Raw genomic sequence first — 26,164 nt, 5'->3', positions numbered from 1 at the left:
CTCATTTTCTCCTGTGTAGTAAGTCCACATTCCAGCTCCACACAAACTAGGCACTTTTGTTTACACCAAGTATGTAAAGTATGTAAACAATAATGTAAAGTAAAGGGGTCAATCTGTAAAGGAAATTTTATTATATTTAGAGGAAATGTCTGTTTGTATTTGCCATGCTCTATCTGTGCATAAAGGAGACCACAAAGCTTCATGCTGATGCCCAGCCTGGATAAAAGTGAGTGGGTGTTATTGAAGAAAGAAAGGTCAATATACAAAAGTGTTAATCTGTTGTAACCATTACTATGATTTTGCAGTCTGTAGTTGATTGTGTTTAGATTATGTCTAACCTAACTGCTACTCTAGTGTGTGGCCAGTGTTCTCTTTAAAACATTGACTGGCTAATGCAATGTCCCAGTTTGTCCTCATTCAAAGGTAATCAATGGGATTATCCAGAGCAAGCATAATCGGACAAATCATCCACAGACCGCCAGACTTTTAGCGTTACAAATGTACTGTTTTTTATTTCAGACATCTGGATACACTCATCTGAAATACAGATTATCAGGAGCCAAAAAGGATTTGTCGTCAAGGTAAAGTCTTGCTTAATATATTGTGTCTTTAGAGAAGAATACACTGTTTTTTGTATGTAGATGTAAACAAACTTTCTCAGAGGAAAACTTTTTTTTTTTTTTTTACAAAGGTCTTTATTGAGCAAGTATCATTATTATGTATTCTCATAGCGGCTGTAATGGCAGCAGATCTAGATGTCATCAATTTGTTTATCATTGCTGGAGCCACACTAGCCATCCCCATCATGGCTTTTGCTGCTTCTTTCCTTTTTTGGCCTTCAACGCTCATTAAAGTTTATTATTGGTAAGTAACAGCCTCTAAAATGGAATGAACATGAAGATACATAGCATGTAGTGCAGTGTAGTGCAGTTTAAACAGCAATAGAAACAAATTTTATCCTGTATTTTTTTCATTCCCCTCCTTGTTTACAGGTACTGGAGGAGAACTCTGGGTTTGCAGGTGCGGTTTGCAGACTGTGGTGGATATCGCTTCTGTTACTCATATAGAGGAAAGCCTGGAATGAGACCAAGTATTTTAATGTTGCATGGTCTGTCTGCGCATAAGGACTCGTGGCTTACTGTTGTCAAGGTTTGGTCAGAAGCTGTGATAAGTATATTGTCATGTTACTCAGTCTTATGTCAGCATCATTCAAATGAGAAATATTTGAAAAAATGACTTAAGGTCATTTTTCAGTATCTTCCAAAGCATCTGCACATAGTGTGTGTAGATATGCCAGGCCACGAAGGCACAACTCGAACCAACGCAGATGACTACTCAATTGAGGGGCAGGCCAGAAGAATTCATCAGGTAAGTTACTGTGATACCTCATTAAAATCAAATTCAAAGGACCAAGGTTACTACTAGGTACTGAAATATGTCTTGAATATTTGCCCTAGTTTGTGGAAGCCATTCGTTTGAACAGGAAACCTTTTCACATTGTTGGAACCTCAATGGGGGGAAATATTGCAGGAGTTTTTGCAGCATTTTATCCTACAGAAATATGCAGCATGACCCTAATATGCCCAGATGGTTAGTATGTTTTTTATTCCTTTATTACTATTAGTAAATTTACTGTAGCTCATTTGGTGGAAACTAACATGAAAGTGGACAGTTTTGATCAGCATACTGCATATGTATTCAAGCAACACATTTTCAGGAGCATGCGATCAATACAAGTGTTCATGGTCCTGTTTAGGCAGGAGTTTGATTTTTAACAAAAATCTTGTTTAAGCGCACAAATCATCTCTCCTGTTGTAGTTTCAACCAAATTAGTTTTTTCTGGTCAGACTGTATTCAAATAAATACAGATAAATACCCCCCGCCCTTTGCAGGAATAAGACACCTTTGTGAAACCAAATTTGACAATCATCTGCAGGACCTGGAGCACAGTAATTTCACACTAAACATCCCACTCATCCCAACTACACCAGAAGAGATGGAAGACATGTTCAAACTTTGTTCCCATGTTCGTTTTAAAATACCACAACAGGTCAGCTTGACATTTCAGAACTACTATTATTTCTATTATTTTTGTTGCTACCTATGCTCCACTGTGCTTTCTTAGATTCTGCAAGGATTAGTAGATGTCCAAGAGCCCCATAATGAATTTTACCAAGAAGGTTGGATAATGTCTCTTTTATGTAAATGTATGTGTTCAATACATCTAAAATCACATATTCCTTAGTTTTTATGGAGATAGTTGGTGAAAAATCAAGATATGCCTTACAAGAAAACTTGCATCTGATCACAGCACCCTTGCAAGTTATATGGGGAAAACAAGACCAGGTAATGTGCATAATCTTGACAAAGACTTTTTTTAAAGGTGCATTGTGTAACTTTTTGGCTGGGGGTTCATCACCTGCTTGCTTCTATGGACATGTCACTGCTCTGCCTGGACCGTTTCACAATATTGTATTAAACAGCTCTACTTATTCGATTACCATTTATTCAATTACAGGTGTTTTTTACTGCTCAGAAATACCAAGAAAAACAGGCATTCTGAGTGTGACCAGGGTTGCCTCTCCACAGATCTGACCTGTAACTTGGTCTGGATAGGTCTCTATGAAGATAGAAAGATTGAATACCATACTGTGAAACATTCCTGACAAAGAAATAACATCTCCATGAAGAAAAGCATTTGACGGACCAGAAAAGCACCTTTAATGAAAGCTAAAGACAGAAAAAGGACACTATTTCCTTTTTTATTTTCCCAGGTGGTGGACGTGTCTGGAGCCACAGTGATAAAAGAAATATTGCCTGGATGCAGAATAGACTTACTGGACAACTGTGGACACTCAGTGGTGATGGAGAGACCTTCTAGGACAGCCAAGCTCATTCTGGAGTTTATCATCCAACAACAAGACGCCAGAGGGGGCACTAAGAAGTCGTCCTAAAAGAAATAGAACACACAAACTTGAAAAACAAATATAAGTAATGGATCTGTTAAAATAAGTATAAGTACCCAAAGATCATAACCTCAATAACAAAATTTGTTCAGAGTTGTTCAAGGCTTGTAAAAAAATGGGGCTCTATCTTCTTACCTGTGTTAAATGCACCTATCTGAATGACTCACTTGAAAGTGTTAAAAAAAAAATAATAATAATAATAATTTTTTTAAAAACGGTGAAAAACACCACTAATTTGCCAGCTCTTGAGTGGAAATGTGGAACAAATCCAAAATAAAAAATACTATGAAAACGGTGGTATATAAGGTTTGTTTTTGTAATAGAAAATCTGGGTAAAATTTTGCAGTTTGTGATTTCTGATTATGTACTAACATCACTGAGAGGTTCCTCTGTGTTCCTCCCCCATCTGGGTCAGATGTGCGCAGTAGTTTGCTGCAGCCTGAAGCGGTGCACTCACACACAGCTGCCACAGTGGACAAAATCTGCTGCAGCATTTTACTGCTCAATGAAATTTAATCTATTACTTCGTACTTGTAGGAAAATACGAGACTGGTAAGAAACATCTTAAGCCCAACCTACTTCAGTGGTGATATATCGGGATCCCAATGTTTTGACCAAGTTTGACTCGACTGCATTGGCAATGTACACTAGCTAGCAGTGCGCTAGTTAGCATTTAGCTAGCTACAGGCTAGGCTGCCCTGTTTTGTTTTTACCACATAAAACGTGTATGCTCGTACATAAATATAATTTACTTACGATTTAAAGTTGACGATGGCTTAAGGCCACCCATTAGAAGAGCCTGACTTGGGCTTGGACTACTTCTTGATTTGTAGGTTAGGTGGCTGTAGCGTTAGCTGTGGACCTGAAGCTGCACACTGTTTACACATGCAGATTGTGTTACTGTTTCTCTACATTAGTATATAGTGCACGTTTTCCCAGTGTTATTCTAGTTATTAAAGTATTTGCACAGTATGCATGTTAAGACAATGTCAATACAGTAGTGGTAAAACTAACTCTAAGATATTGCAAAGATAATGCAAGCTCTTCCTACATGCACTGTCGCTTGACATGTATATAACGTGTAATTTATCATGTGTGTCTGTATGTATTTTTAATACAGGCCCTAGGTGAAGCAAAACAACACTGCAGACACCTTTTCAGATTTAAATTTTTTTTCTGCCCAAGCAACTCTACAAATGGAGAATGGAGATTGGGGTCGTAAGGTAAGGATAGCCTTAAGAAATGAATCACTGTGGGACAACTAATTTGCTGTAACATTTATTAACACAAATTTCCACTATTTTGAAGGGGTAACCTTCTAAAGGTTGTGTTTTTGACTTTTCTGGTTTGATTTCTTCCAGGTGACTAGTCCTGTTACTTTAAATGTAGGGGGCCACCTTTACACCACCAGTTTATCCACTCTGCAACGCTACCCAGATTCTATGCTTGGAGCCATGTTTCGAGGAGACTTTCCCACAACCCGGGACTCACATGGAAACTACTTCATAGACCGAGATGGAACACTCTTCCGTTACATCCTAAACTTCTTGCGGACATCTGAACTTACTCTTCCTCTTGACTTCACGGAAACAGACCTTTTGAGGAAAGAGGCTGACTTTTATCAAATTGAACCTTTAATCCAGTGCCTTAACGACCCCAAACCGCTGTATCCTCCTGATATCTTTGAACAGGTAGTGGAGCTGTCAAGCACAAGAAAACTGTCAAAATATTCAAATCCAGTTGCTGTTATAATTACCCAACTTACTATAACCACAAAGGTTCATGCCCTGCTTGAAGGTATTGCTAACAATTTCACCAAATGGAACAAACATATGATGGATACAAGGGATTGTCAGGTATCTTTCACATTTGGACCATGTGATTATCATCAAGAGGTCTCCCTCAGGGTTCACCTCATGGACTACATTATGAAACAAGGCTTTACTATTCGAAACACGCGTGTACATCATATGAGTGAACGTGCCAATGAGAACACTGTGGAGCACCATTGGACTTTTTGTCGACCAGCTCACAAAGTGGAAGATTGAGGACCAGCACTTTTTAAAATTCTTAAACTATTACAGAATTACTCTCCGAGGCCAGCATATATAATATATTGTTAGACTCAAAAAAGAGAACTACAAATTATGTTAAACTAAGTATAAATCACAGCCTACCACGGAGCAGAAAAAAAACTTATTATGATAAAGGGCCATGGCTATTTGTGTTTAAAAATGAATGTGTAGGTTTATTATAAAGATTGTTCAAACAATATACCACAATGTAAGTATAATAAATGTGACTTTTACCTGTAATTTCATGAACATCAACAATTACGTGCCGTGTACCACAAGAAACAGTGACATTCCTCAAATGCATTCCTCAAACCTAAAAAAGTTTTTACTGACTGATTGGGTGTAGACCTATGAATTAAAAATCTCATAGCAGTTAAGTTACAATTTAAAATGATTGAGTGAACCACTGTGTGCAAAAAGCCACTTAAACCATTCCTGTAAAGTTTTTTCTAATTGCTTGAAAAATCTTTGACCATAATAAAGTAGTAGGTCTAATAGTTTTAGATTTGATCAACATTGTGTATTGTTAAAGTATTTGTAACTTCATCTTGTTGAGTCTACAAAACACTTTTTTTTGGTACATTTTTGTATATCTATGTTGCATGTGTCTGCATGTCTTGTATACGTATGTACTTGTGCTACAATATTAAGTCAGACTGTTACATATTAATTCCCATCAATGATGTGTTGAGTCCTCAGTGTTAAATAAACGGATTTGTATACTTGCTGTCTTATTTTTTAACATGCATTTATTTTTTTACACTTACACTGATATACTGGAAAAAGGTTTGTCATACCCGTGTAATATTTAAGCAAGTATTTTATACTATTCATTTTACTATCATATAAAAATAACAGCAACATTCAAACGGAAGTTACAACATTTAAAGTATGTTTGGTTCTACCCATCATCAGAGAGGCCCGCCACTTTCGCGTTCACTGTTTTTAGTGACACCGCCCATTTGGCCTAAGCCCGGAAACAAAACCATCTACCACCGCTGCTGCCATTACGCCTTACCTCTGAAGGGTACATGGATCAGTCTTCGGTCAAGCTTCTCGTCACTTGATTACAGACACAGAAGATGCTGCAGAGAAGTGAAAACATTAAATTTATCCTTAGTCTCGTTCCTGGTAAACGTCGTTTAGGCACATACCGGTTTCTCCCTATATTTTTCTGTATTGGTGGTGTCATGGAGTGGATCATGATCAACGTGAGAATCGGAAAAGAGACTTTCTGTAAGTGTTTAGCTAGTTAGACTCCAACCATTTGGCACTTTATCATTCCCAGATTAAAATGTCAAATTTAACTGATACAAGCACTTCGGGTTTTACCATTAATATAATCTACGGCTGTTATTGAACCTGTGTGTTACTCTAAACATTCTCCCCAGAGTTTCAATTTATTTTGTAGTTCCTAGTACACCGTCTTCACTGGTCTCAGCCCTGGGTACATTAATGGGCAATAGAAAATCACTACTTGGATTATCAAATATTGCCGTGTGTTTACATCACCGTAAGAAATCAAATCGGATCATCATAATCAAAATCACCTGGTGACATTTGTCTTAATTATTGAAGTTTTAGCGTAATTGTAAATTTGGTAGACAGTACATTTGGAAAGATTTTCTCTTTCATTTTTGTCTTTGCTACATTAGTTTTTTACATATTGTTCCTTCTAAAGAAGATATCAGATTACTCATATCAGAATTAATTCTGATAATTCAAATTACAGTCTTGAAATTGTTAATTTGGTAATACCTAAAAAACGATAAAGTGACAGAATAAAAAGCATTAAATTAAACAAATTAAAATATATGTAAATTATTGGAGAAGTGTGTATTCTTGGCTGGCCAGGTAAAAAAAAAAAACAACAACAACTCTTATGTTAGATATTGTTATGTATATACATATATATACACAGTGCATCATGTATAATTGTAATACTGCAGCATTTAAAGTATTACCTGATATTTTGTTTCATCTCATCTCCATATTTACAACTGCCAATTCATTATTCTTTTATTCCAGATGATGTTTACAGAAGAAAACAGTCAGAGCGAGCATACCAGAAGAGGATTACAGAAGATTTAACAAGAGAACCTGTTGTCAAATAAACTGAAAAGGGTTCCACTTGGAGGCAAAGGTGTCATTATCAGTGTATTACCTCTGAACGTTTTCAGAGGTCTGAAGAAATGAAAAAGGACATTATTTTTGTATTTGTGGTAATATTGGTTGTCTGTATCAAAAGAATGAATGTATTAAATATGTAAATAAATCACCATAAAATGTGTTTTATGTTTTGAAATGTTTGCCTGATTATATATATTAGATAGATAGATAGATAGATATATTATATAGATATAGCTATAGCTAGATAGATAGATACTTACTTATACTTTATAAGTACTTGTACTTGCATACATTATACGTACTTTAGAAACATGTTTTACCTTTTGGTTTTGCTTGTATTAGGCCAAGTTGTTTTTATATCATGTAGTACACCTTTATATTACAAACACCTCTAGTAGGATTTATAACAATACTTGTACAATATTTAGATGCAGTAAAAGGCTAATATAACCACTTGATATTACACAGACCCTATGACCGTATTGCCTATAATAGGCTATAGGCCAAATAGAATCTGTCGACTAAAGAATTAAGAATAACAATCCAAATGACCTATTATAACAATAAACCAAATGACGTATTATTATAGCTAATAAGAGCAGGTGTGTCGCACAGGCTTCTTTAAAGTGTGTCTTCCTCTGGCTCTTAGAGTAACAGCGTGAATAAATGAGCAGTGCTGCATTACGTAAGGCAGATGCGTGGTTTATAACAGGGAAATCGAAGCGCTGGAGTAGCGGAAGTGGTACTGCCCTGAACGATAGGCTGATCGAGACGGAAGACTGAATCGCCCGGAGAGATAAAAACAGAATAAAAATCATCCATACCGTAAGTGGTGCTATTTGAATATTGTATACGGCTTTGTATTGCGGGTAGTATTGATCCAGTGATGTGATAAAAATAGCTGTGTATAATGTAAAGCTCGATGCTGAGCATACCTATGAGCGAGCAGAGCGCACATAGGGCCGCTGTTCGGGGCTAGCAGGGCTCGCCGTGCTGCTAGCAGCGCTTAGATTCCTTGACACTTTGTTCTGTCAGGCGCTGTAGCCCTGGCGGGCCGTGTATGAGGTACACAAAACGCACAAAATGTTCACGGCTTCTTATCCCAAATCATGAACAAGTGTTCGTCGCACCGAATAAACCTTTTATGCTCATTATACCACAGTCATGTTTTCATAGATGTCGGCCATTATCTGTTCTTGGCCCTGCTAACCAGCGTTACCGTTATCTAGAGAGATGGACGGCAGCGGCTAATTCCCGTTGTCCGTCTTCATGTCACACAAACGATACATTCATAAGAAATATTTCAGTTATGCTGTCCAAATATTATAGTATAACGTGGCTACGTTAATCCTAAAACTCAAGGGTGTCCGATGGTTCTTGCCAGCGGCATTATCTGCGACAGGGCTGCGAGCTATTGAAGGGTGGGCATTAAAGCCGAGCTAGCTTAACGCTGAACACATCCGCTCGTTTTGTGAGTATTTAACGCTAATAAATAACAACTAAAATCTTGTAAAGACATATAGAATAAACAGGTTACGTAAAAGTGTTAATGTGTTAATTTCCTTTAAAAAAAAACGCTGATCGTGTGGGCATTTTCTTGGGTGGAAATAGGTTAAATGCATCTCGGTAGCGGCTAACATTAGCTCGGTATATGTATGGATGACCCACTTGCCTGGGGCCCAGCTATCAGTTAAAATCGCCGTGTCTTGTACAGTCTAGTGTTATGCTTCTAATTTTATATACTATTATGATACTTGTTAAATGTTCGCATAGTTAATGTTAAATAAGTCATTATCACCAGAACCAATGTATACCTGTATCTGTGCGCGTGCGCGTGTGATTAATTGTAACACTTTTTATGCTTGTTGATTAGTCTAGAAGATGGACAAGAACGACCTGGTACAGAAGGCTAAGCTCGCTGAGCAGGCTGAGCGCTACGATGACATGGCTGCGGCCATGAAGTCGGTGACCGAGCAGAGTGCGCCCTCGGAGCTCTCCAATGAGGAGCGCAACCTGCTTTCCGTCGCCTACAAGAATGTGGTCGGAGCGCGCCGCTCCTCCTGGCGTGTCATCTCCAGCATCGAGCAGAAGACGGAGGGTAACGATAAAAAGCAGCAGATGGCCAAAGAATACCGGGAGAAGATCGAAATGGAGCTGAAGGATATCTGCAATGATGTGCTTGTACGTTATGAAAACTTACATTAAATTGTTTTTGTCTGTCACTAAGACCACATTGTTAATCCAGGAACATAACATTTGCTCATTTTCAGGGCCTGCTGGATAATTTCCTTATTAAACATGCAAGTGCCGCTGAGAGCAAGGTCTTCTACCTGAAAATGAAAGGAGACTATTATAGATACCTGTCTGAGGTTGCATGTGGAGAGACTAAGAAGGGTAAGCTATAATAATTTGTTTGTCATTTTGGTTGTACTTCATGTAATTTTATTTCATTGTATCTTCTTGTAGACACTGTTGGGAATTCTCAAGAGGCATACCAGCAAGCTTTTGACATCAGCAAGGGAGAGATGCAGCCAACACACCCCATCAGGCTTGGTCTGGCCCTCAATTTCTCTGTCTTCTATTATGAAATCCTCAGCAGCCCAGACAAGGCCTGCAGCCTGGCTAAAACGGTATTAAATCCTGATTTGAACAATACTCTTGTTACTGTGACATAATATGGTCAAATTAAACTATTAAAAAAATAAATGTGCTGCTGTTCAGGCATTTGATGAAGCCATTGCTGAACTTGATACTTTGAATGAGGATTCCTACAAAGACAGCACCCTGATCATGCAACTACTAAGGGATAACCTTACTGTGAGTTACCAGTCCTGTACTTATTGTTCACGAAATATATTTTGAAATGAAAATGATTAAGATATTTAATGCTTTCCTTTTCTGCAGCTGTGGACATCAGAAAACCAGGGAGATGAGGCGGAGACAGGAGAGGCGGACAACTAAAGGAAATTGCACTGTTAATCCACCTACACTCTTATCTTAAACACAGACAGCTTATATACATCCCCTCCACTCCATCAGCCCCTCCCACTTCTGTATGACAAGCAGCCTGAATTGCTCCTGATCAACTAGTTTTACCCCTCTCAACTTTATTGTGAGGTGACAGGGTAATTTTTTCAGTTCTTAGCAGACTCAGTCACTTTGTGGAAATATGTTGTATTGAGTAGTGAGTCCATGTTGCTGAATATGTTTTTATTTTGGCTTTGTATGTACTGTATGTATGCTGGTTTGTGCAGCAAGAGAGCATGTGAGTGTGAGTCCTAGAATAACAGGTTGGGGTTGTTGTGAATTTTAATTGTTCCTTTCAATTGTTCCTTTTATCCCTGCTATAATTTCCTGTGCATTTATAATTCCTTTTTTGCTACTTTTATTTGTGATTCCTCATGCTACTTCAAATGTTTATTGTGTACGGTAATCAAGCTGGCAGTTGATTTTCAGGACAACACTGTGAGGGTAATTGTTCAATTTCTCAAAAAAATCTAATTGAAAAACTGTAAAATCCTGTATTCAGCTAACTGCAATTCTGCTGTGAGCTCATACAGAAAGGAGGCAGGCTATATTGTGACACTGACATCTTGGTGTAATCCTCCTTGATCATGTTCACACAACTTTCACTGTTTAAAAGTTTTAAGGGACCCCATAAATTGTGATTTTAGATTTGTTTTAGACATAATATTACATTCCACCTTCTTAGGAATAGGCAAAGCTCATTTTTATTATTTTATTATTAAGTATGGTTTGTCTCGTAGTTTTACTCGCTGTTCAGGTGCTGCTTGAACTCAAGTACAAAAAAATGTATGTGCATAAATGTGGTTCTCAGTATTTTGCAAGTTTGACTATCATCTGTATGTACAACTAAAGTAATCTTATGATATTGATGTTATTTGAAATTGTCTTAACACACACTGTACCAACACTGCTTGCAAAATATTCCTCTTCAAAGCGGTTAGTTTATCTAATTATGAATTTGCCTGGGCTGGCTTTTTCATGTTTTCAAGAGAGTGCCAGCAAATCTTCAGTTTCACTTTGACATATAGTGTGAATAGGCACATAAAATATCAGGGTTATTTGAATGCAGACAATTTGGATATTTGGGAAAAGGCTCAGTGTCACAATACCATAACATCACCACTACATTCCACATATTGTAGTTGAAGACACCATTCCACATTTTAGCTGACAGTCTGTTTATTATGACAATGTTCCAACGAATTGAATAATCATAATGTTTTGGGAAAAAATGAATCCATGTAAGTTTGTTATTATGCTTGATGAAAATGCAGTTAGTGAATGTGGGACAAAGCCTGTCTGTATATCAGGTATCTACTTGCTTTGTTTTTACTGACAAGTCTTACGGCTTAAAAAAAAAATAATAATTTGCTTCTGTAACAGTCTATTATTACCCAGTGCACAAAAGTGGTTTGTGAAACTTTAGAATAGCTCTAAAAGCGGTGACGAAATGGAGTTAAAACAATGGTTGGTGTAATTCTAGCTTTGTGTTTATGTATCTTAAATCCATTCTAGTTTCACTATACATGTAAGAAATAGGAAAGTGTCAAAGACCATTCAGTGAAATAAAGTTTCGTTTAAGATAATGGACAAAATAAATCTTTTTTTTCCCATAAGATGTAATAACAGGGCACACTACATCTTATTAAAAGCGAAAGTAAGAAAATTTATAATTGTTAATTGAAGACAAATGGCTATACTTAATAATTGTACTCCAGCAAATATAATTATAATCGTGTTTAACTAAACCATATACAGTCGATGCTATGAGTCTTACTAATGGAACTAACTAACTTTGACTAAGCTGTGTACATTTGGAAATGTTTTGCTGGATGTAAATTTGACATTGCAATTGTTATTACAATTTGATAATATTAAAATGTTTAACTGGGAAAACATGGAGCTGTTCCTGTGACAAATAATTGCAAAGGGAAAATACAGTATTTAATATAAATAGAGTATTAGTTTCATGCAGCCGATAGCGAGTGGTCCATTCCTGACCTATATTTTGATGCGGAGTGGTACACCTTTGACCTTCACCCCTCGCTCTTTATACATGGATCATTATGGAGTCACTGCAGAAGAAGGCAGGTGTTCCACGGCCCTGATTGAATGAAAACATTCTTCCGCCACTTGTGGAGAGCGTGAATGATCTTTTCAACCAATACTAACTTTACTCGGAAACATTTAAATTGATCCCTCAGCGGTGTAAGTAACTTTAACATAAGCTGTAACTTTATTTTATCTCCTAAACTTTAAAGAACGACTTCACGCGAGCTTGGTAACATGCTGCAGGTTGCGGCTGCAGCTTATAGCACTGTCAATGCTAACATTAGCCACACCCTTTCTCCCTGGCTAAAACTTTCGCTTAGGTTAGGATGTCATCCAAAACTGTTTGTTGTAATTTATGATTATACACTAAATACACTTCTGGATTGCAATTATGCGATTGAATCATCAAGTTGTTGCGGGAAAACATTTCATTAATATTTAGGAACAGTTGTGTTTGACGTTGGATTTTAGCCTACATAACGGTACTACAGTATTCATTATTTATTGTAAAATCATGATTTAATTTATTTTATTACAACTTCAATCCCAAAGTCAAAAGATTCTGAACACATGTTTTATAAAAAAAAAAATGTATCCATGCATCTAAAAGATCCATCTAGGCAACTGTTTTAGGATTAGTCAATGCTACAGTGTTGTTAAATTATCCTTAAGTTACTTATTTTCATCAGGGTGCCAAAAAGAAAGCTCTAACGTTTTATTATTTTTCTTCTGAAAGAGACCCTCAATAATTGTTGTTGATAATCTTTCCACTGTGCATGTAATGATTTATCAAGCCCCAGCATGAACAGCAGTGGACCGGCTTACCCACTGGCTTCTCTTTATGTGGGGGACCTGCACCCCGATGTGACTGAGGCCATGCTGTATCAGAAGTTCTCTCCGGCGGGACCCATCACGTCCATCAGGGTCTGTAGGGACATTATCACTCGCCGATCTCTGGGATACGCCTATATCAACTTCCAGCAACCAGCGGATGGTAAGAAAATTCAACAGATATGGCTGTGTGCATAAGATGCATGAATAACTATAAATTCAGACGACTCAGCAGGTTACCAATACGATCATTACTTAACTACCTAAAAACTAAACATACTGAAATCAAATTCGATGTTGCAGAATTGGGCCTATTATATAATAATACAAAATTAATAAAAACAAGGCCACTGACAAACAGATTTCAAAATCCAATCATTCAGAATTATGCATTTTTAAAAATGCATTACAAAACTTGTTGCATTTTTAAAAATTTAGCATTGTTCTATACTTCTTGAAATGAGTACTCTGACTTTAAACATGCATATTGTTGTTCTAGCTGAATGTGCTCTGGACACAATGAACTATGACGTCCTTAAGGGTCGACCCATCCGAATAATGTGGTCCCAGCGTGACCCAGGACTGAGGAAGTCTGGAGTTGGAAACATTTTCATCAAAAACATGGATGAATCCATTGACAACAAGGCACTCTATGACACCTTCTCTGCATTTGGGAATATTTTATCCTGTAAGGCAAGTAAACTGCATTGTACCAAAAAAAAAAAAAAATATTTTATATGAATCAGCCAACCATTCATTATTGGTCTAAATCCAGCATCCTTAACACTATATGACATGACTCCAAAAAAAAAGTGATATGATCCACACTGTGAAAACACATTTCACATACAATATAGTACAGTTGTTTGAGTAACATTGCTGTGATATAGACTTCAGCAGACTTGGAACACCACACGCAGTCTAGTCCTGACAGTTTACTTTGCATTAATCCATGCATTAACTGCATCTTTTAAAACCGCAACTGCTAGATTGCTGTAGAATGCAATAAACAGAATGATTAGCCATTAAAAAAATGCTCTTATTGAAAATAGTGCATGTTTCTCAGGATGTCTTGCCCCACTCCTACTACAATTATTATTACAATTTGTTTTTAAGCTGATTTCTTTTTGGACTTTGTGCTATTGCAGGTTGTTTGTGATGAGAAAGGATCCAAAGGCTACGGGTTTGTCCATTTTGAAACTCAGGAAGCTGCAAATCGAGCCATAGAGACCATGAATGGGATGCTGCTGAATGATAGAAAGGTGTAAGTGATTCTCTGAGTTGAAGTACAGCCATCACTACTCTGTACTGTTTCTTTGGTGATTGTTGTAGATGAAATTTCATGTTTTATGCCTAGTAAAGGTACATTCAGTCGAGGATCTGGCATGGTCATCTCAAACACTCCATTTCTGACAGACTCTGGTCAGGTTCCCAAGCTTAGGTCAGAAAATACAGGAGCCACGGCTAGGTTTGTGTTTCTGTTCTAGTGTGAACAATCTGATGTGTCTGCTGCATGGAGACACTTACTAGCAGATACAGTTCATGTGCTTGTTTTTGTCATGCATGGCAGTGTTTTAGAAGGACTAGCTACAACTTTTTCATTAATTTCTACAGAAACTGTAGTCTTGTCTAGGCTTGGTTTGATTATTTCTAGGCACGACAAACAGGCACAGGTTAAAACAAATAAGACCTGTTAATTTTCTTCACTAAGCGTGTAGACAGTTTTTAAAGTATTTCTAAACAAACTCAAGTGCAGTAGCAAATGATAGATTTAATATGGACACCACTAGCCATTCTGACTCTAGTATCCCAGGGCTGTGATTGGTCAGACAAGAAAGCAAAGATCATGTAGAAAACAGTGAGAGAGCCTCATATGTTGCCAAGCTGCAGTGTGATGCATGTGCTTGCCTTTTTCTGCATGGTCACATTTGCATTGTCTTTATATTTTGATTAAATTAGAAATGTATGACTTTAATGCTTGTTTTGATCTGTAGTTTTGTGGGTCATTTTAAATCCCGCAAAGAAAGAGAGCTGGAGTATGGCACAAAATCTATCAAATTCACCAATGTGTATGTTAAAAACTTTGGTGACAACTTCACTGATGAGAAACTCAAAGAGGCTTTTTCTGCATTTGGTGAGTTTCCTTACTATTTATTTGGTATTTTGCTGCTCCTTAGTGCATACCTCTACATGTTGTCATGCTCATAGGAAAGACACTGAGTGTGCGTGTGATGAAGGATGAGAAGGGTGTGTCACGTGGATTTGGATTTGTGAATTACGCCTATCACGATGATGCTCAAAAGGTTAGTCCAATCTCCTACACTGTCCCACACCCATGTTTCAGTGCCTATTTTGAAGGTTCTGCGACTCGTAGGCTGTCGATGAAATGAATGGAAAAGAACTCAATGGCAGAATAATTTATGTGGGTCGTGCTCAGAAGAGACTGGAGCGCCAGGGAGAACTTAAGCGCAAATTTGACCAGATCAAACAAGACCGAATCCAGCGCTACCAGGTACCACAACTTCACCCTGTATGCTGTAGTGACTTTGAGTTTTGTATTGATTATTGAACATTTCTCCTTTAGGGTGTGAATCTTTATGTGAAAAATCTTGATGACACCATAGATGATGAAAGACTCAGGAAGGAGTTTGCTCCTTATGGTACCATCACCAGTGCAAAAGTGTGTAAACTGAGAAGACACTCAGAAACCATATATTCTTCAGGGTTTTTCAAACTTGTCATGGTCCCATACTCAGACATTTCAGTTCCAATCAATTCTGTGTCTCTCACATTTGGTTGCAGTCAAATTAAAATGGTAATGGTTGCAGTTATTAAATGGCCAAGCCTGGGTAAAATGCCCTCTGCAAAAAAGATTTGACCTCTGCTAATGTGGTTCTTGTATGAATTTATCAGATCATATTTCAGTGTTCTCTCAGATTCATGCATTCTTCTGGATTTGTTTAAAATGTGCACTATGCAGAAATCCTGATTTGAAATTAAATTAAATTCACAATAATTGTCAGAAAATCACATCTAGATTTTGACACAAAATTTTGCAACCTATGTTCCATCTTCTCTACTGAGGCGCCAATTGTAACTGTGTATATCTTCTGTTTAGGTAATGACAGATGGCTCCCAGAGCAAAGGGTTTGGATTTGTGTGTTTCTCATCACCAGAGGAAGCAACAAAAGCTGTAACTGAGATGAACGGGAGAATCATTGCCACCAAACCTTTGTATGTGGCTCTTGCTCAACGTAGAGAGGAGCGGAAGGCCATCCTGACCAATAAATACATGCAGAGGATCGCATCCATGAGGTCCATGCCCAGCCCCCTAATCGACTCCTATCAGCAGGCAGGATACTATATGACTGTACCGCAGGTGGGCAGTCAACAGTGTCACTGGTCATCTTCAAGGGTGTTTCAGAATGATAATTCTCTCACCAGTCATGCAGCACTTTTATTATAAAAAGTTGCACAAAAGTGTACCCATACCCATAAATCTTATGCTTTTTCCCCATCTTTTAGCCCCATTCTCGATCCTACTATAACCATGGTGCTATGAGTAACATGAGACCAGTTCCTCGCTGGGCTGGACAACTGCCCAAACCACAGGGTGAATTGTCTTTAAATATATATCTCTTATAATTAAGAGTCTAAATTATTATTTTTTTCTTTTAGGACCATATTCATCCCAGTATAACACTGGTCCGCGCCGTGGATCTATTGCTACTGTTAAACAAGCTTCCACCCAAGTGCCACATGTCATCTCTGGAACTCACAAAACAAGTATGTTTCTGCAATCACATCAGTGAGACAAATCCTCCTTTTATTTTATTTTATTTTCAGACAACATTGGGACCCAGACTATAGGAGGGAGAGGTGACATGGGTGTGGGCAGGAGTAACCAGTACAAGTATTCTACTGGAGTGAGAAACCCCCAAGTGGCACAAACTCCTTTAAAAAGAATGCAGGTAATGCATGAAACAAACTGTAGATGAGGTATAAACAGATTATTTGGAGAACATTATTAAAAATGTGGGAGTGGGTTAATGAAGGGGAATGGGGAAGTAGTTGTCACAAGTGAATCCTATGACTTTAGGGCCAGTGTCTCGTCTCCATGATGCTTCAGCTATGAGCAAGGCACTTTACACAAGCAAAGTCCATGAACCTTTTATGTGTAATTAAATCACATTGATCCTGTTTTAGGGTAAGTCTATGATGGAGCCTGTGGGTCACATGTCAGGTCAAGAGCCTCTGGATGCCACCATGTTGGCATCAGCTCCTCTAATGGATCAAAAACAGCTTCTGGGTAGGTATACATTGTGTACATGTTATGTTGTCTGCTTGAGTGTATTCTGATGTGTGTAATGCCCAGGTGAGCGACTCTACCCCCTGATCCAGGCTTATCATCCAAACCTGGCAGGAAAAATTACAGGGATGTTACTGGAAATGGACAACACAGAGCTGCTGCACATGCTCGAGTCCCCGGAGTCCCTTCATGCCAAGGTAATGTTTGGTGGGAGAGTTATGTCCTTCACATTTTAATAACTTTACAACCCTATTTATTTAGGTGGATGAGGCAATTGCTGTTCTTAAAGCCCACCAAGCCAAAGACCTATCTCCAAAGTAGAGGCTATTGTTGGCAAGTTTGCCCTTTTGAAAATGTAGATCTAGACTTATGAGCAAGTGCCCCATTTCTAACTTTGGATCTTTCATGCTTTGCAGAAAGTTAACTGTTACTGGAACAATACTAAATATTGTAAAAAACAAAAAAAAGTTAAAGTTGGTAAAATATTGAAGTGATAGTTTTGTTGTTCCAAACTTTTGTTAGAATAAAGTTGTTCAAAAAGCAAATAAAACTTGTCATTTGGTCCAGGCTTCCTTCCACCAGTATTGAGTAAACCTTTTTGGAAACTAAGATGAGGCCTCCTGATACCTTCATGTACTGAAAGATTAGTTGAGCTGAATTCTTAGATGGTGTGCAGTAGCTGTTTATACTTTTGCAGGTCTCAAAGTACAATGTCTGATTAATTTACAAAGCAAATTTATTTTGGCATTTAAGGCCTAACCTAACAATCTGAACAGCAAGTACTTTAAACAATTTATAACTCAGACTAATTTCAGGTTTTAGACAAATCAATGCACAGCTGAGTACATAAACTTGAGGCATACTCATTACACACAGGCAACCTTTAAACTGCTGCCGTCTCACTGAAAACGAGGTATATACACATTCTCATTGTTGGATAGTCCAACTATCGCCGGGAGGGCATCAGGAGCATTGTTGCCGTCACTGAATCAGGAAACAGGCTGTGGTAGGTTGGCAGAGGTACATATGCAGCAGTGATCATTTTCCCTAAAAAGGAAAGAATTATTTCATTTGAACTTTGTTAATCAGGCAAGATGATTCAAGTTTGAACAAACCTGCAAACCAACGTCCGTGAAGCGCATTTACAGTAGCCATAGCTGCAGGGATTGATGGGCATTTGACATACACGTTACCCTGAAGAGAGACATTATTGTATCAGAATTGATACAACTGAAGATGACTTGTGCTTGTTAGACATGCCAACCTGTTAACATGATCTGACTTGAGCTGTGACTAAAAGCAAGAGACGGGCCTTAACCTGCTGTCGGGTGCGTGGTTTTTGTTCTGGTTACAGGCGTATCAACTTTCTAATGCAAGAGTATCATGCAATCTTATTTGCAGAGTATAGCCTCCTCTCACAAAAGGCTCAGCAGCTCCTCCTTGGGTTGCTTTGGTTTTGTGGAATTTGCATTTCAAATATTTCTACCCAACATGTGTGTAGATAGTATTGTGTTTTGTGATTGACGTGTTACTGTTGGGTGCAATTTAAATAGGTTTATTTAAACTACCAGGCATATAGACATGAATGATTAAACATTTTTCATTGACAATTATAATTCTTCTAAAAAGGACAGTGAGTTGGACCACAACTTTGACTCACTTGAGGGGAGTTTCTGTCGACATAAATGTGAACAACACCACCATGTTTGTTGCACTCATCAATGACGTCATCTTGAATCTCTGTGGCCCAGTTTGGATCATTTTCACTACAAGAATTGAGACATTGATTTTAGTCCAAAGATTAAGTAAACAAATATTTAGTAGTTAATCTTACGCTTGTGGGTTGAAAAGGTTGGACAGCTGAAGACAATGCGTGGCTATTGGCTGTGCTGGGAGGTTCAAGGGTTGAGCAGGAGGTGGAACCCCTAAAAATAGCATACATACATCAATTATCAATCATAATACCCATTTAGTAAGTTCAGTTTATTTAGTTCATACCAGTAACTGGTGCGTTCCCAAACTGTACAGACCCAGTCATCTGTAGAGCTTGCTGAGCGGCCGGTGGGATCTTCAGGCCAGTTCCTGTTGAGAGAATCAGTGGGGAATGAAAACAGTCTATAAACTTACAACTGACAAGATTTTTACTCAATATAATTAAGCGCAAACCTTCAGCTAGCCGAGCCATGAGCTGTAGCCGTCCTGTGGTACCCAGGTCAATGCCAGTTCTTTCAAGTTCATCGTTGTCCAGGAAGGAGCTGGCCATTGAATAGTCTGAGCGCTCTGTAACATGTCCCACCTTCATTGGACGTCCTGCCAACTCAAAACCATTCAACTGCTCCAGGGCTTTTTTGGCACACTCTGCATCTGCAAACTATTCACAGCCAAAACACAGTAAGCAAACATTTAAATAAAAACAGAAGGAGCCATCAGTAATTCTTCTACTTACGGAAATGAATCCATATCCTTTAGATCTTCCGGTCTCACTGTCCATCATAAGTTGTATTGACTCAATCTGTAGGAGATAAATTAAAATAAGATTTAAAAAAATTCAACATGCAAAATTTTGACTGTATAATAATACTGGGACTGACTCTTCCAAAAGGCTCAAAGATCCCCCGAAGCATTTCCTCGGTGATGTTGAAGTGTAATGACCCCACATACAGCCGCATCGGACCCATACTGCCCCTCTGAAGTGCATTAGCAGCTGCAGCAGCTCTGTTCTTCTCTGCCTGTCAAAGCAAAATACAATATAAATGAATATAACGGCATAAATCACTTGTTAAAAAGCTCTTGACCTCACACACTTACCTGTGAGGCCTGTACAATAATAGGGACTCCCAATAGTCTTTGGCCAGTTAGTCCAATGGCAAGCGGTACAGACGATGTTTCTACAAACTCTATGTAGGCAATGCCCTTTGACCTCCTTGAATTTCTGTCAGAGATTATCCTTACATCCCTGACCTGCAAATGAATAATAATTTAAACATGTTTTATGCAAATGTTCATGAATCTTGTGTCTGAAACTCACTTTTCCAACGGCTGAAAAGAAGTCTTCTAGATCACGAGCACGGATTCGTGCTGCCAGTTGCATGCAGAAGACTGTGCGCGCATCTCTCTCCTCTGGGGTTAGATTATCAATAGGTTGCCTTTAACGGGTCAAGAATAATGTTATTCTTAGTTTTAAGTAAAAATAAATAATGAAAAGTTTGAAATATTTATTGCAATTACCTTATGGGACTCTTTTCTTTTTTGATGATGGGACTTCGGCTTCTTGAGTGCTTGCGTCTAAAATTAAACAAATATATAAATATTATTCAAAACCACACATTTACTTTGACAGCACAAACTGTACACAGGTTTCAGTTTCTGAGTTACTCACATGGGGCTCTTGCGTCCCTTGTATCTCCCAGACCGCTCCTTGCTCTTGGAGCGGCTGCGGTGGCGCTCTTTACTGCGGCTGCGTTTGCGCTCACGGCTCCGGCTCCTCTTCTTCCCCTTCTTCCGATCCCTGCTCCGGCTGCGTCTCTTACGAGAGGCCGGACTGCGGCTACGACTCCGTTTTTTCCTGAAACATTCAGATAACATATTAAAATATACTAAATAATCTCATTTCAATTTAATTTTGTATCTGTAGCAGGTTCACAAAAATGGGCAATTTAACAGAACTTACTTCTTGCTATGGTCTTCATGTCCATTAGTATGAGAGGACTTGTACTCATCCTAAGGTCGATAGAAGAACATCAGGTGACGTAGGTGAAACATTGCATGACGTGATGGTAAAGGGGGTGGGGTGGGACAAGAGAAAATGCAAAATATATTCAATTAATAATAATACTAAACAATTAGTGCCATGCCTGGACACTGTCCATCCACAACCCCATAGCACCCAATTCCCAATCCTGAGTTTCTTTTACAAGATTTCAGTAGTTTATTCTCAAAGGGAAAGGTAATCTCCAACATTAGCTGAGTGCAGACAGTAATGATTATTGGTCATCTTCTTCACTCTCACTATTGGGTCGTACCAAAGCATCTAACAGTGCCTAATCACGAGGCCACACAGCCACAGCCTCTAAAAGAGATCCTGTGTGGTTGGAGTCAGTCCAGAGATCTTCACCCCCTGTGGTTCTTGGACTGTATGAGCTCGATGCCACCTCTGTCACACATCTTGCCCTGAAGCAAACAGGGATTCACACTTCTTAGTAATAGTGATGCCCATGGAAAAATATAAAGTAAAAAAAAAAAAAAAAAAAAAGAATAAATCCAATAATTTATCCATGAGTTACTAATGACTCTTTCCTACAAAAAGTATCTTTAATAGTTATACTTGATTGTGTATTGTTTATTCTATTATAATTATAGCATGCAAAATAAAAAGTTATATAAGTAAAAAAAATAATAAAAGATGCTGTTTTACAGTACATCTTTTTGGGCAAAGAAGCAGTATTCATGTTTACATAAAGGAGATCATACCAATGCAAAGTTTGACCTACAGAGAGAGCAAATACATTTTTGAGACATTTATGTGTTACTTGAAAATAGTTGATGTATATAAAAATGTGCATTTGGGTTTCTAGAATAACAACTCTATTTTATTCAATAAATGTAACAACTCATTGTAAAATTGAATACTGCTTCCTTTGCTGGATATGGGCCAATAAGCCATTGGTATTCACCTGGTCACAACCGTTCAGGGCCTGCATTTTCTAGATTTGTTTTGTCCTAAGGTGAACCACAGTACATCAGTATATGCACAATAACTACCTTCCTTTTTTTCACAGTTCACAGTGGTATCAAAGATGAATTCATGGGAGTAGAGGTGAGATATCATTAGGAAGTCTACAAAGAGAGATAGATGTTGATTTATTTATAATTCTGTATTACCATTGAACAAATCTCAAATCATACCACATAAACAAGTTAACATTGTCACAACATTATTTACATATTTAAATAAAGGAGAATATCTAAACTCTCAAACAGACCCTGGCAATACACAGTAACCCACCTTTCTGTAAGGAGCCTCCAGCATGGCCTCCACATCAAAATCATCAGCCATGTTGATCCTGCAGGGAAGATAACACATGATTTATGAGAACAAAAGCCCAACTATGCTCATTAAAGGCGGTTTGCAAAATATGTGTACAGTCTTGGAACCACCGTTGTAAGATAAAGGTTTAAAGTAGTGTTTTTAACGACCATTTCAGTGTTTTTGTTTTGTTTTTCGTTGCTCTGGTGACCCGACCCACCACCCCCCTCCGTGGTGTGGCGAGGCGAAACCTAAGGCCGGGTCATGTGATCATGTGTTAATGCATAGTGAATAAAATGCCAATCATCAAGCGAGATTATCGTTTTACTTCATCGAAATATCTCTTCTATCCAACCACTATCCAACCATCCGCTGTACTGTAACTGAAAGGATAAAGCAAAACGCACCACTTGAAAAGGGAAGGCAAATGCGTCCCAGTTGCGTGGCAAAAGTTAGCAACAATTGGGCGAAGTTGGCCATGATGTCTTCGTGTGCTGCTGCTCGATATACGCTTCCGAGCTCTCATACACGATATTAACAAACAAACGTCGCACAAACTGAAATATTGCAATAAAACGGTACGTAAAAGACACAAATATTACTTCTCAAGCCGTAAATTGCTATAAATTTGGTAACAAAGCTTGAACTGCCAATATGGCCTACTACTAGCAACGCTTCCGCAAGAGCGAGCTTTAGCGACAAGCAAACAGTGGTCTTACCTTCAGATATGGCGACAGTTGTACGAGTTAGATTCGAAAGCAACGGGCCGCCGCCTTCCTGGCAAAGTAGAAAAAGCTATAATTAAGTATAAAATGTCAGTATTATGTAATCCTTTGTGTTTGAGAGTGTGGCAGCGTCGTGACGGTCGAGACGCACAAGACGCACGTCCTCTGAGAACGCCCTTCTTCTTCGGCGTCATCTTCTCCAAACTGGAGGTAGCACAGACGTTTGACAGTGCACTAGCGCCACCAGCTGCATCAGCAAGTAATTACCTTCTACACACAAATGTTTAGTTTATTAATTCAACAATGTTTGTTAGACGGCAAACTAAAAAAAATGAACTAAAATAAACACATGTTTTTTATGTTGGTTATGTTTATTGAACTGATCAACTTAGAAAAACATGTGTTCTTAATGTGAACAAGCTTGCATCAACACAAACATAACTTCAGCCTGGAGGAGGGATGACCTACTGCTTGTCTCCATTAATGTTGTTTCTTTGGTTATTATTGCAGCTGATATCATCAACATCTCCTGGGGGTGATGCTAAATGTAGACTTTGTTCTGTTTGAAGCTCTTACTCAGTCAGACTTTAGTCTGAGCTATTTTAACACAATCAGTTACCAAAAAGAACTGATTTAGTTGAAACTACAATAGGTCTACAATTTGTGATGTTAAAGAAGTCCCAGTTTGTTTGTTTTTTCAATTTTTCATTTTCTTGTTTCATGTGTTGTTTTCTTGAGTTTCTTAAAACCACAAAATTTATACAGTTTATGTTTAAAGTTTTCCAGGCAGTGTTTGATTGTTTGCATTGTGTCACCACCAACATCTGAACATTCTGTCATAAACATACAGCCAGAAACCCCCACTGTGATGTCACTGCAAAGTATCAATAATTCTCCTCTACAATATGGCATAATATCTATCTATTTTCATAGAGAGTGTTCTGATTTATGGTTTTAACTTTCCATTTCTATATAATCATGTAGGTGATGTTCCACCTCCAGAAGGTTACACGCTATAGGCTATCCGTAATAATTTAAATGCCATTTATACAAATATATCAAATTGTATACGGAACATTCATAACACAATATTACATATAACATATTAATCAATCAATTAATCAATAAATCATTCAATTATCCTGTAAGGTCTATTTAATTAAATAATATATATATACAAATACATTTAGCTTAATGCTTAAACTGGTTCGCCAATTTACCTGTTGATGTGTGTTTCAGTCACTTTGACTGTGACTTGATGCATTAATCATAGGTCTAGTTAAAAAAATAAAATAATAATAATAATTATTATTATTATTAATAATAATAATAATAATAATAACTTATGAGAGACCTGATACATGCTATAAATAGGCTCGCCTATGTTTTAAACTTGTTTTTATTATAATCCCTGGTAAACTTATTAAAAATTATTATTATTTATTTATTTTCTTGATTGGCATGCACTTAGGGTCCATTATGCAACTTTGTCCTCACTTGTTGTGGTCCTATTGAGTAGCGCTTCATAGTCATATGGAACATCAAAAAACAGTTCGTCATCAAAACACAGTTCATCCGAAGGAGCTGCAAGGCCTGGGAGTTTCAGGACGAATCCAGTGAAGACCCCTCCAATCACGGACACTCCAATTGTCAGTCCTACTGCTGCAGCCTGGAAAAGGGCTTGTTTTGGGGCAGTCCTCCCTAAACCAGGCACTAACCCTGGTACCAACTGCTTGAGTTCCGCCAGTTTTGGGTCCTTTTCCGCTGGAGCTGTGTGCGTAAAGGTCTCGTACAGACTTGGCCCGTAGACCTCCTCACTGGCCCAAAGAATGGCACAAATTCCCGCTGCGCTCGAAATGAGCCCTGTAAGACCGTGCAAGTTGTGAATGCCACACTGATCCTGGATCCGGCAATGTCGCGCAAGAAAGGGACTTAAATACTTGTAGCCCAGCATACAGGCAGTTGCACCAGCCATTCCCAGCGCATAGGCGACTGCGGGGGAGATCATCATATCCACAGACGCACCCACAGTCACCCCTCCAGCAAGCGTAACATTCTGCACATCAGCCATTGTGAGTTTTCCGTTTTTGTTTAGCATAGATGATAACGCAAAAGCTGTGAGAGTCGAGGCGCTTAATCCAAGGAAAGTATGGAGAATGGCTCTATGTTGGTCATCGCCTTTAAGGGTCAGTGCAGAGTTAAAAGAGGGCCAAAACACCCATAACAACAGAGTCCCCATCACGGACAGTAAGTCAGAATGGTAGCTTGTGCTTTCTTTGGCGTGTCCATTGCTCAGTTGAGGCCTGTACAGAACAAACGTGACTCCTAACCCAAAGTAGCATGCGAAAACATGAATCAAAATTGATCCTCCAGCGTCGTTGATGCGCAGATACTTGAGTACAACCCACTCAGTTGTTCCAAATATTAGTATCTCTAATAATGACATTATTAGCAGTTGTAAAGGGCTAGTTTTCCCAAGGACTGCCCCAAATGAAATCAAAACAACAGCACATGCAAACTCTGCATTGATAAGGTTAATCACACCAACGTGAATCTGACCATTATGACTGAAGTGAAAGTAGCCTTGAACCAAAATAGCCCATTGAATAGTGAAAGTAGCAGTGAGGAAGTTGAAAACCATGCCTCCAAAGCCATAGGTACGATAGAATGACAAAAGGCAACCAAAACCAAGGAAAATCATGACCTGAATGTCTGTGAAGAATGGATAGTCTTTGTACACGGCATTCTCCATTGGGTTAGTTTTGTTGGTTTGAAACAAAGCGTTGGTATGGTCATCATAGGTAACAAAAGCCGCAAAAAGACCAAGAAAAATGCCTTGTGAGATAAATATAAACATAGGCAATTTAACACGGAGATTGGTCCAGCGTTTCTTCATCCTGTCAGCTTTTTCTTGCAGAAATGGTCCAGATAAAAAAGCTGAAAGGTCAAACTCTTCCCCACTTCCTAGAAGCATGTATTTATCAAATATATGTGGCTGAACTTTGCTTGATGTTATAATGAAG

The 26,164-nt window shown here is 38.3% G+C and overlaps 7 protein-coding genes across 9 annotated transcripts; 5 read left to right on the top strand and 2 right to left on the bottom strand.

Annotated features, from left to right (window-relative positions):
• The first annotated feature begins 730 nt into the window (after nucleotides 1–730).
• Nucleotides 731–2,982, top strand: abhd6b (abhydrolase domain containing 6, acylglycerol lipase b). The gene is made up of 8 exons (XM_020922368.2): nucleotides 731–864; nucleotides 993–1,149; nucleotides 1,255–1,368; nucleotides 1,458–1,590; nucleotides 1,893–2,050; nucleotides 2,126–2,180; nucleotides 2,246–2,346; nucleotides 2,775–2,982. Exons 1-8 carry the CDS (start codon nucleotides 740–742, stop codon nucleotides 2,952–2,954), a joined length of 1,023 nt encoding a protein of 340 aa, XP_020778027.1. The 5' UTR covers nucleotides 731–739; the 3' UTR covers nucleotides 2,955–2,982.
• A 375-nt stretch (nucleotides 2,983–3,357) lies between these two features.
• kctd6b (potassium channel tetramerization domain containing 6b) lies at nucleotides 3,358–5,763 on the top strand. Its single transcript, XM_020922367.2, has 3 exons — nucleotides 3,358–3,518; nucleotides 4,087–4,189; nucleotides 4,328–5,763. The coding sequence occupies exons 2-3, from the start codon at nucleotides 4,163–4,165 to the stop codon at nucleotides 5,012–5,014; spliced, it is 714 nt and encodes a 237-aa protein (XP_020778026.1). The 5' UTR covers nucleotides 3,358–3,518; nucleotides 4,087–4,162; the 3' UTR covers nucleotides 5,015–5,763.
• A 247-nt stretch (nucleotides 5,764–6,010) lies between these two features.
• LOC110157965 (ubiquinol-cytochrome-c reductase complex assembly factor 5) lies at nucleotides 6,011–7,331 on the top strand. The gene is made up of 2 exons (XM_020922369.2): nucleotides 6,011–6,277; nucleotides 7,070–7,331. Exons 1-2 carry the CDS (start codon nucleotides 6,124–6,126, stop codon nucleotides 7,153–7,155), a joined length of 240 nt encoding a protein of 79 aa, XP_020778028.1. The 5' UTR covers nucleotides 6,011–6,123; the 3' UTR covers nucleotides 7,156–7,331.
• Nucleotides 7,332–7,836: 505 nt separating this feature from the next.
• Nucleotides 7,837–11,063, top strand: LOC110157916 (14-3-3 protein beta/alpha-1-like). Of its 2 annotated transcripts, none has more exons than XM_020922305.2 (6): nucleotides 7,837–7,996; nucleotides 9,045–9,352; nucleotides 9,442–9,565; nucleotides 9,638–9,801; nucleotides 9,893–9,988; nucleotides 10,076–11,063. In XM_020922305.2, the coding sequence occupies exons 2-6, from the start codon at nucleotides 9,053–9,055 to the stop codon at nucleotides 10,130–10,132; spliced, it is 741 nt and encodes a 246-aa protein (XP_020777964.1). In that variant the 5' UTR covers nucleotides 7,837–7,996; nucleotides 9,045–9,052; the 3' UTR covers nucleotides 10,133–11,063. The 2 variants fall into 2 exon arrangements, with proteins under 2 accessions (XP_020777964.1, XP_020777965.1); XM_020922306.2 differs by having other exon boundaries at nucleotides 7,854–7,996; nucleotides 9,050–9,352.
• Nucleotides 11,064–11,931: 868 nt separating this feature from the next.
• On the top strand, nucleotides 11,932–17,945 carry LOC110157913 (embryonic polyadenylate-binding protein B-like). Of its 2 annotated transcripts, XM_055165481.1 has the most exons (16): nucleotides 11,932–12,406; nucleotides 13,045–13,244; nucleotides 13,581–13,774; nucleotides 14,230–14,345; nucleotides 15,076–15,215; nucleotides 15,290–15,384; nucleotides 15,456–15,593; nucleotides 15,666–15,761; nucleotides 16,200–16,460; nucleotides 16,607–16,694; nucleotides 16,760–16,867; nucleotides 16,928–17,052; nucleotides 17,288–17,390; nucleotides 17,457–17,587; nucleotides 17,652–17,723; nucleotides 17,807–17,938. In XM_055165481.1, the coding sequence occupies exons 2-15, from the start codon at nucleotides 13,052–13,054 to the stop codon at nucleotides 17,709–17,711; spliced, it is 1,848 nt and encodes a 615-aa protein (XP_055021456.1). In that variant the 5' UTR covers nucleotides 11,932–12,406; nucleotides 13,045–13,051; the 3' UTR covers nucleotides 17,712–17,723; nucleotides 17,807–17,938. The 2 variants fall into 2 exon arrangements, with proteins under 2 accessions (XP_055021456.1, XP_055021455.1); XM_055165480.1 differs by having other exon boundaries at nucleotides 17,652–17,945.
• Nucleotides 17,946–18,108: 163 nt separating this feature from the next.
• On the bottom strand, nucleotides 18,109–23,329 carry rbm39b (RNA binding motif protein 39b). The gene is made up of 15 exons (XM_055165482.1): nucleotides 23,136–23,329; nucleotides 22,396–22,453; nucleotides 21,061–21,110; nucleotides 20,770–20,955; nucleotides 20,619–20,675; nucleotides 20,419–20,536; nucleotides 20,199–20,351; nucleotides 19,982–20,119; nucleotides 19,837–19,902; nucleotides 19,557–19,761; nucleotides 19,389–19,472; nucleotides 19,225–19,315; nucleotides 19,051–19,156; nucleotides 18,506–18,584; nucleotides 18,109–18,437 (listed from the first exon to the last, which is right to left on the bottom strand). The coding sequence occupies exons 2-15, from the start codon at nucleotides 22,444–22,446 to the stop codon at nucleotides 18,337–18,339; spliced, it is 1,485 nt and encodes a 494-aa protein (XP_055021457.1). The 5' UTR covers nucleotides 22,447–22,453; nucleotides 23,136–23,329; the 3' UTR covers nucleotides 18,109–18,336.
• Nucleotides 23,330–24,560: 1,231 nt separating this feature from the next.
• rh50 (Rh50-like protein) lies at nucleotides 24,561–26,037 on the bottom strand. Its single transcript, XM_055166346.1, has one exon. It carries the CDS (start codon nucleotides 26,035–26,037, stop codon nucleotides 24,619–24,621), a length of 1,419 nt encoding a protein of 472 aa, XP_055022321.1. The 3' UTR covers nucleotides 24,561–24,618.
• Between the last annotated feature and the right edge of the window lie 127 nt (nucleotides 26,038–26,164).

Source organism: Boleophthalmus pectinirostris, unplaced genomic scaffold (genome assembly GCF_026225935.1).
Source record: "Boleophthalmus pectinirostris isolate CB_2022bp ecotype Guang Dong unplaced genomic scaffold, ASM2622593v1 HiC_scaffold_8, whole genome shotgun sequence".
Lineage (NCBI taxonomy): Eukaryota > Metazoa > Chordata > Actinopteri > Gobiiformes > Gobiidae > Boleophthalmus > Boleophthalmus pectinirostris.
The sequence above is the reverse complement of the archived record's forward strand: the minus strand, read 5'-3'. Positions and strand labels throughout refer to the sequence as shown.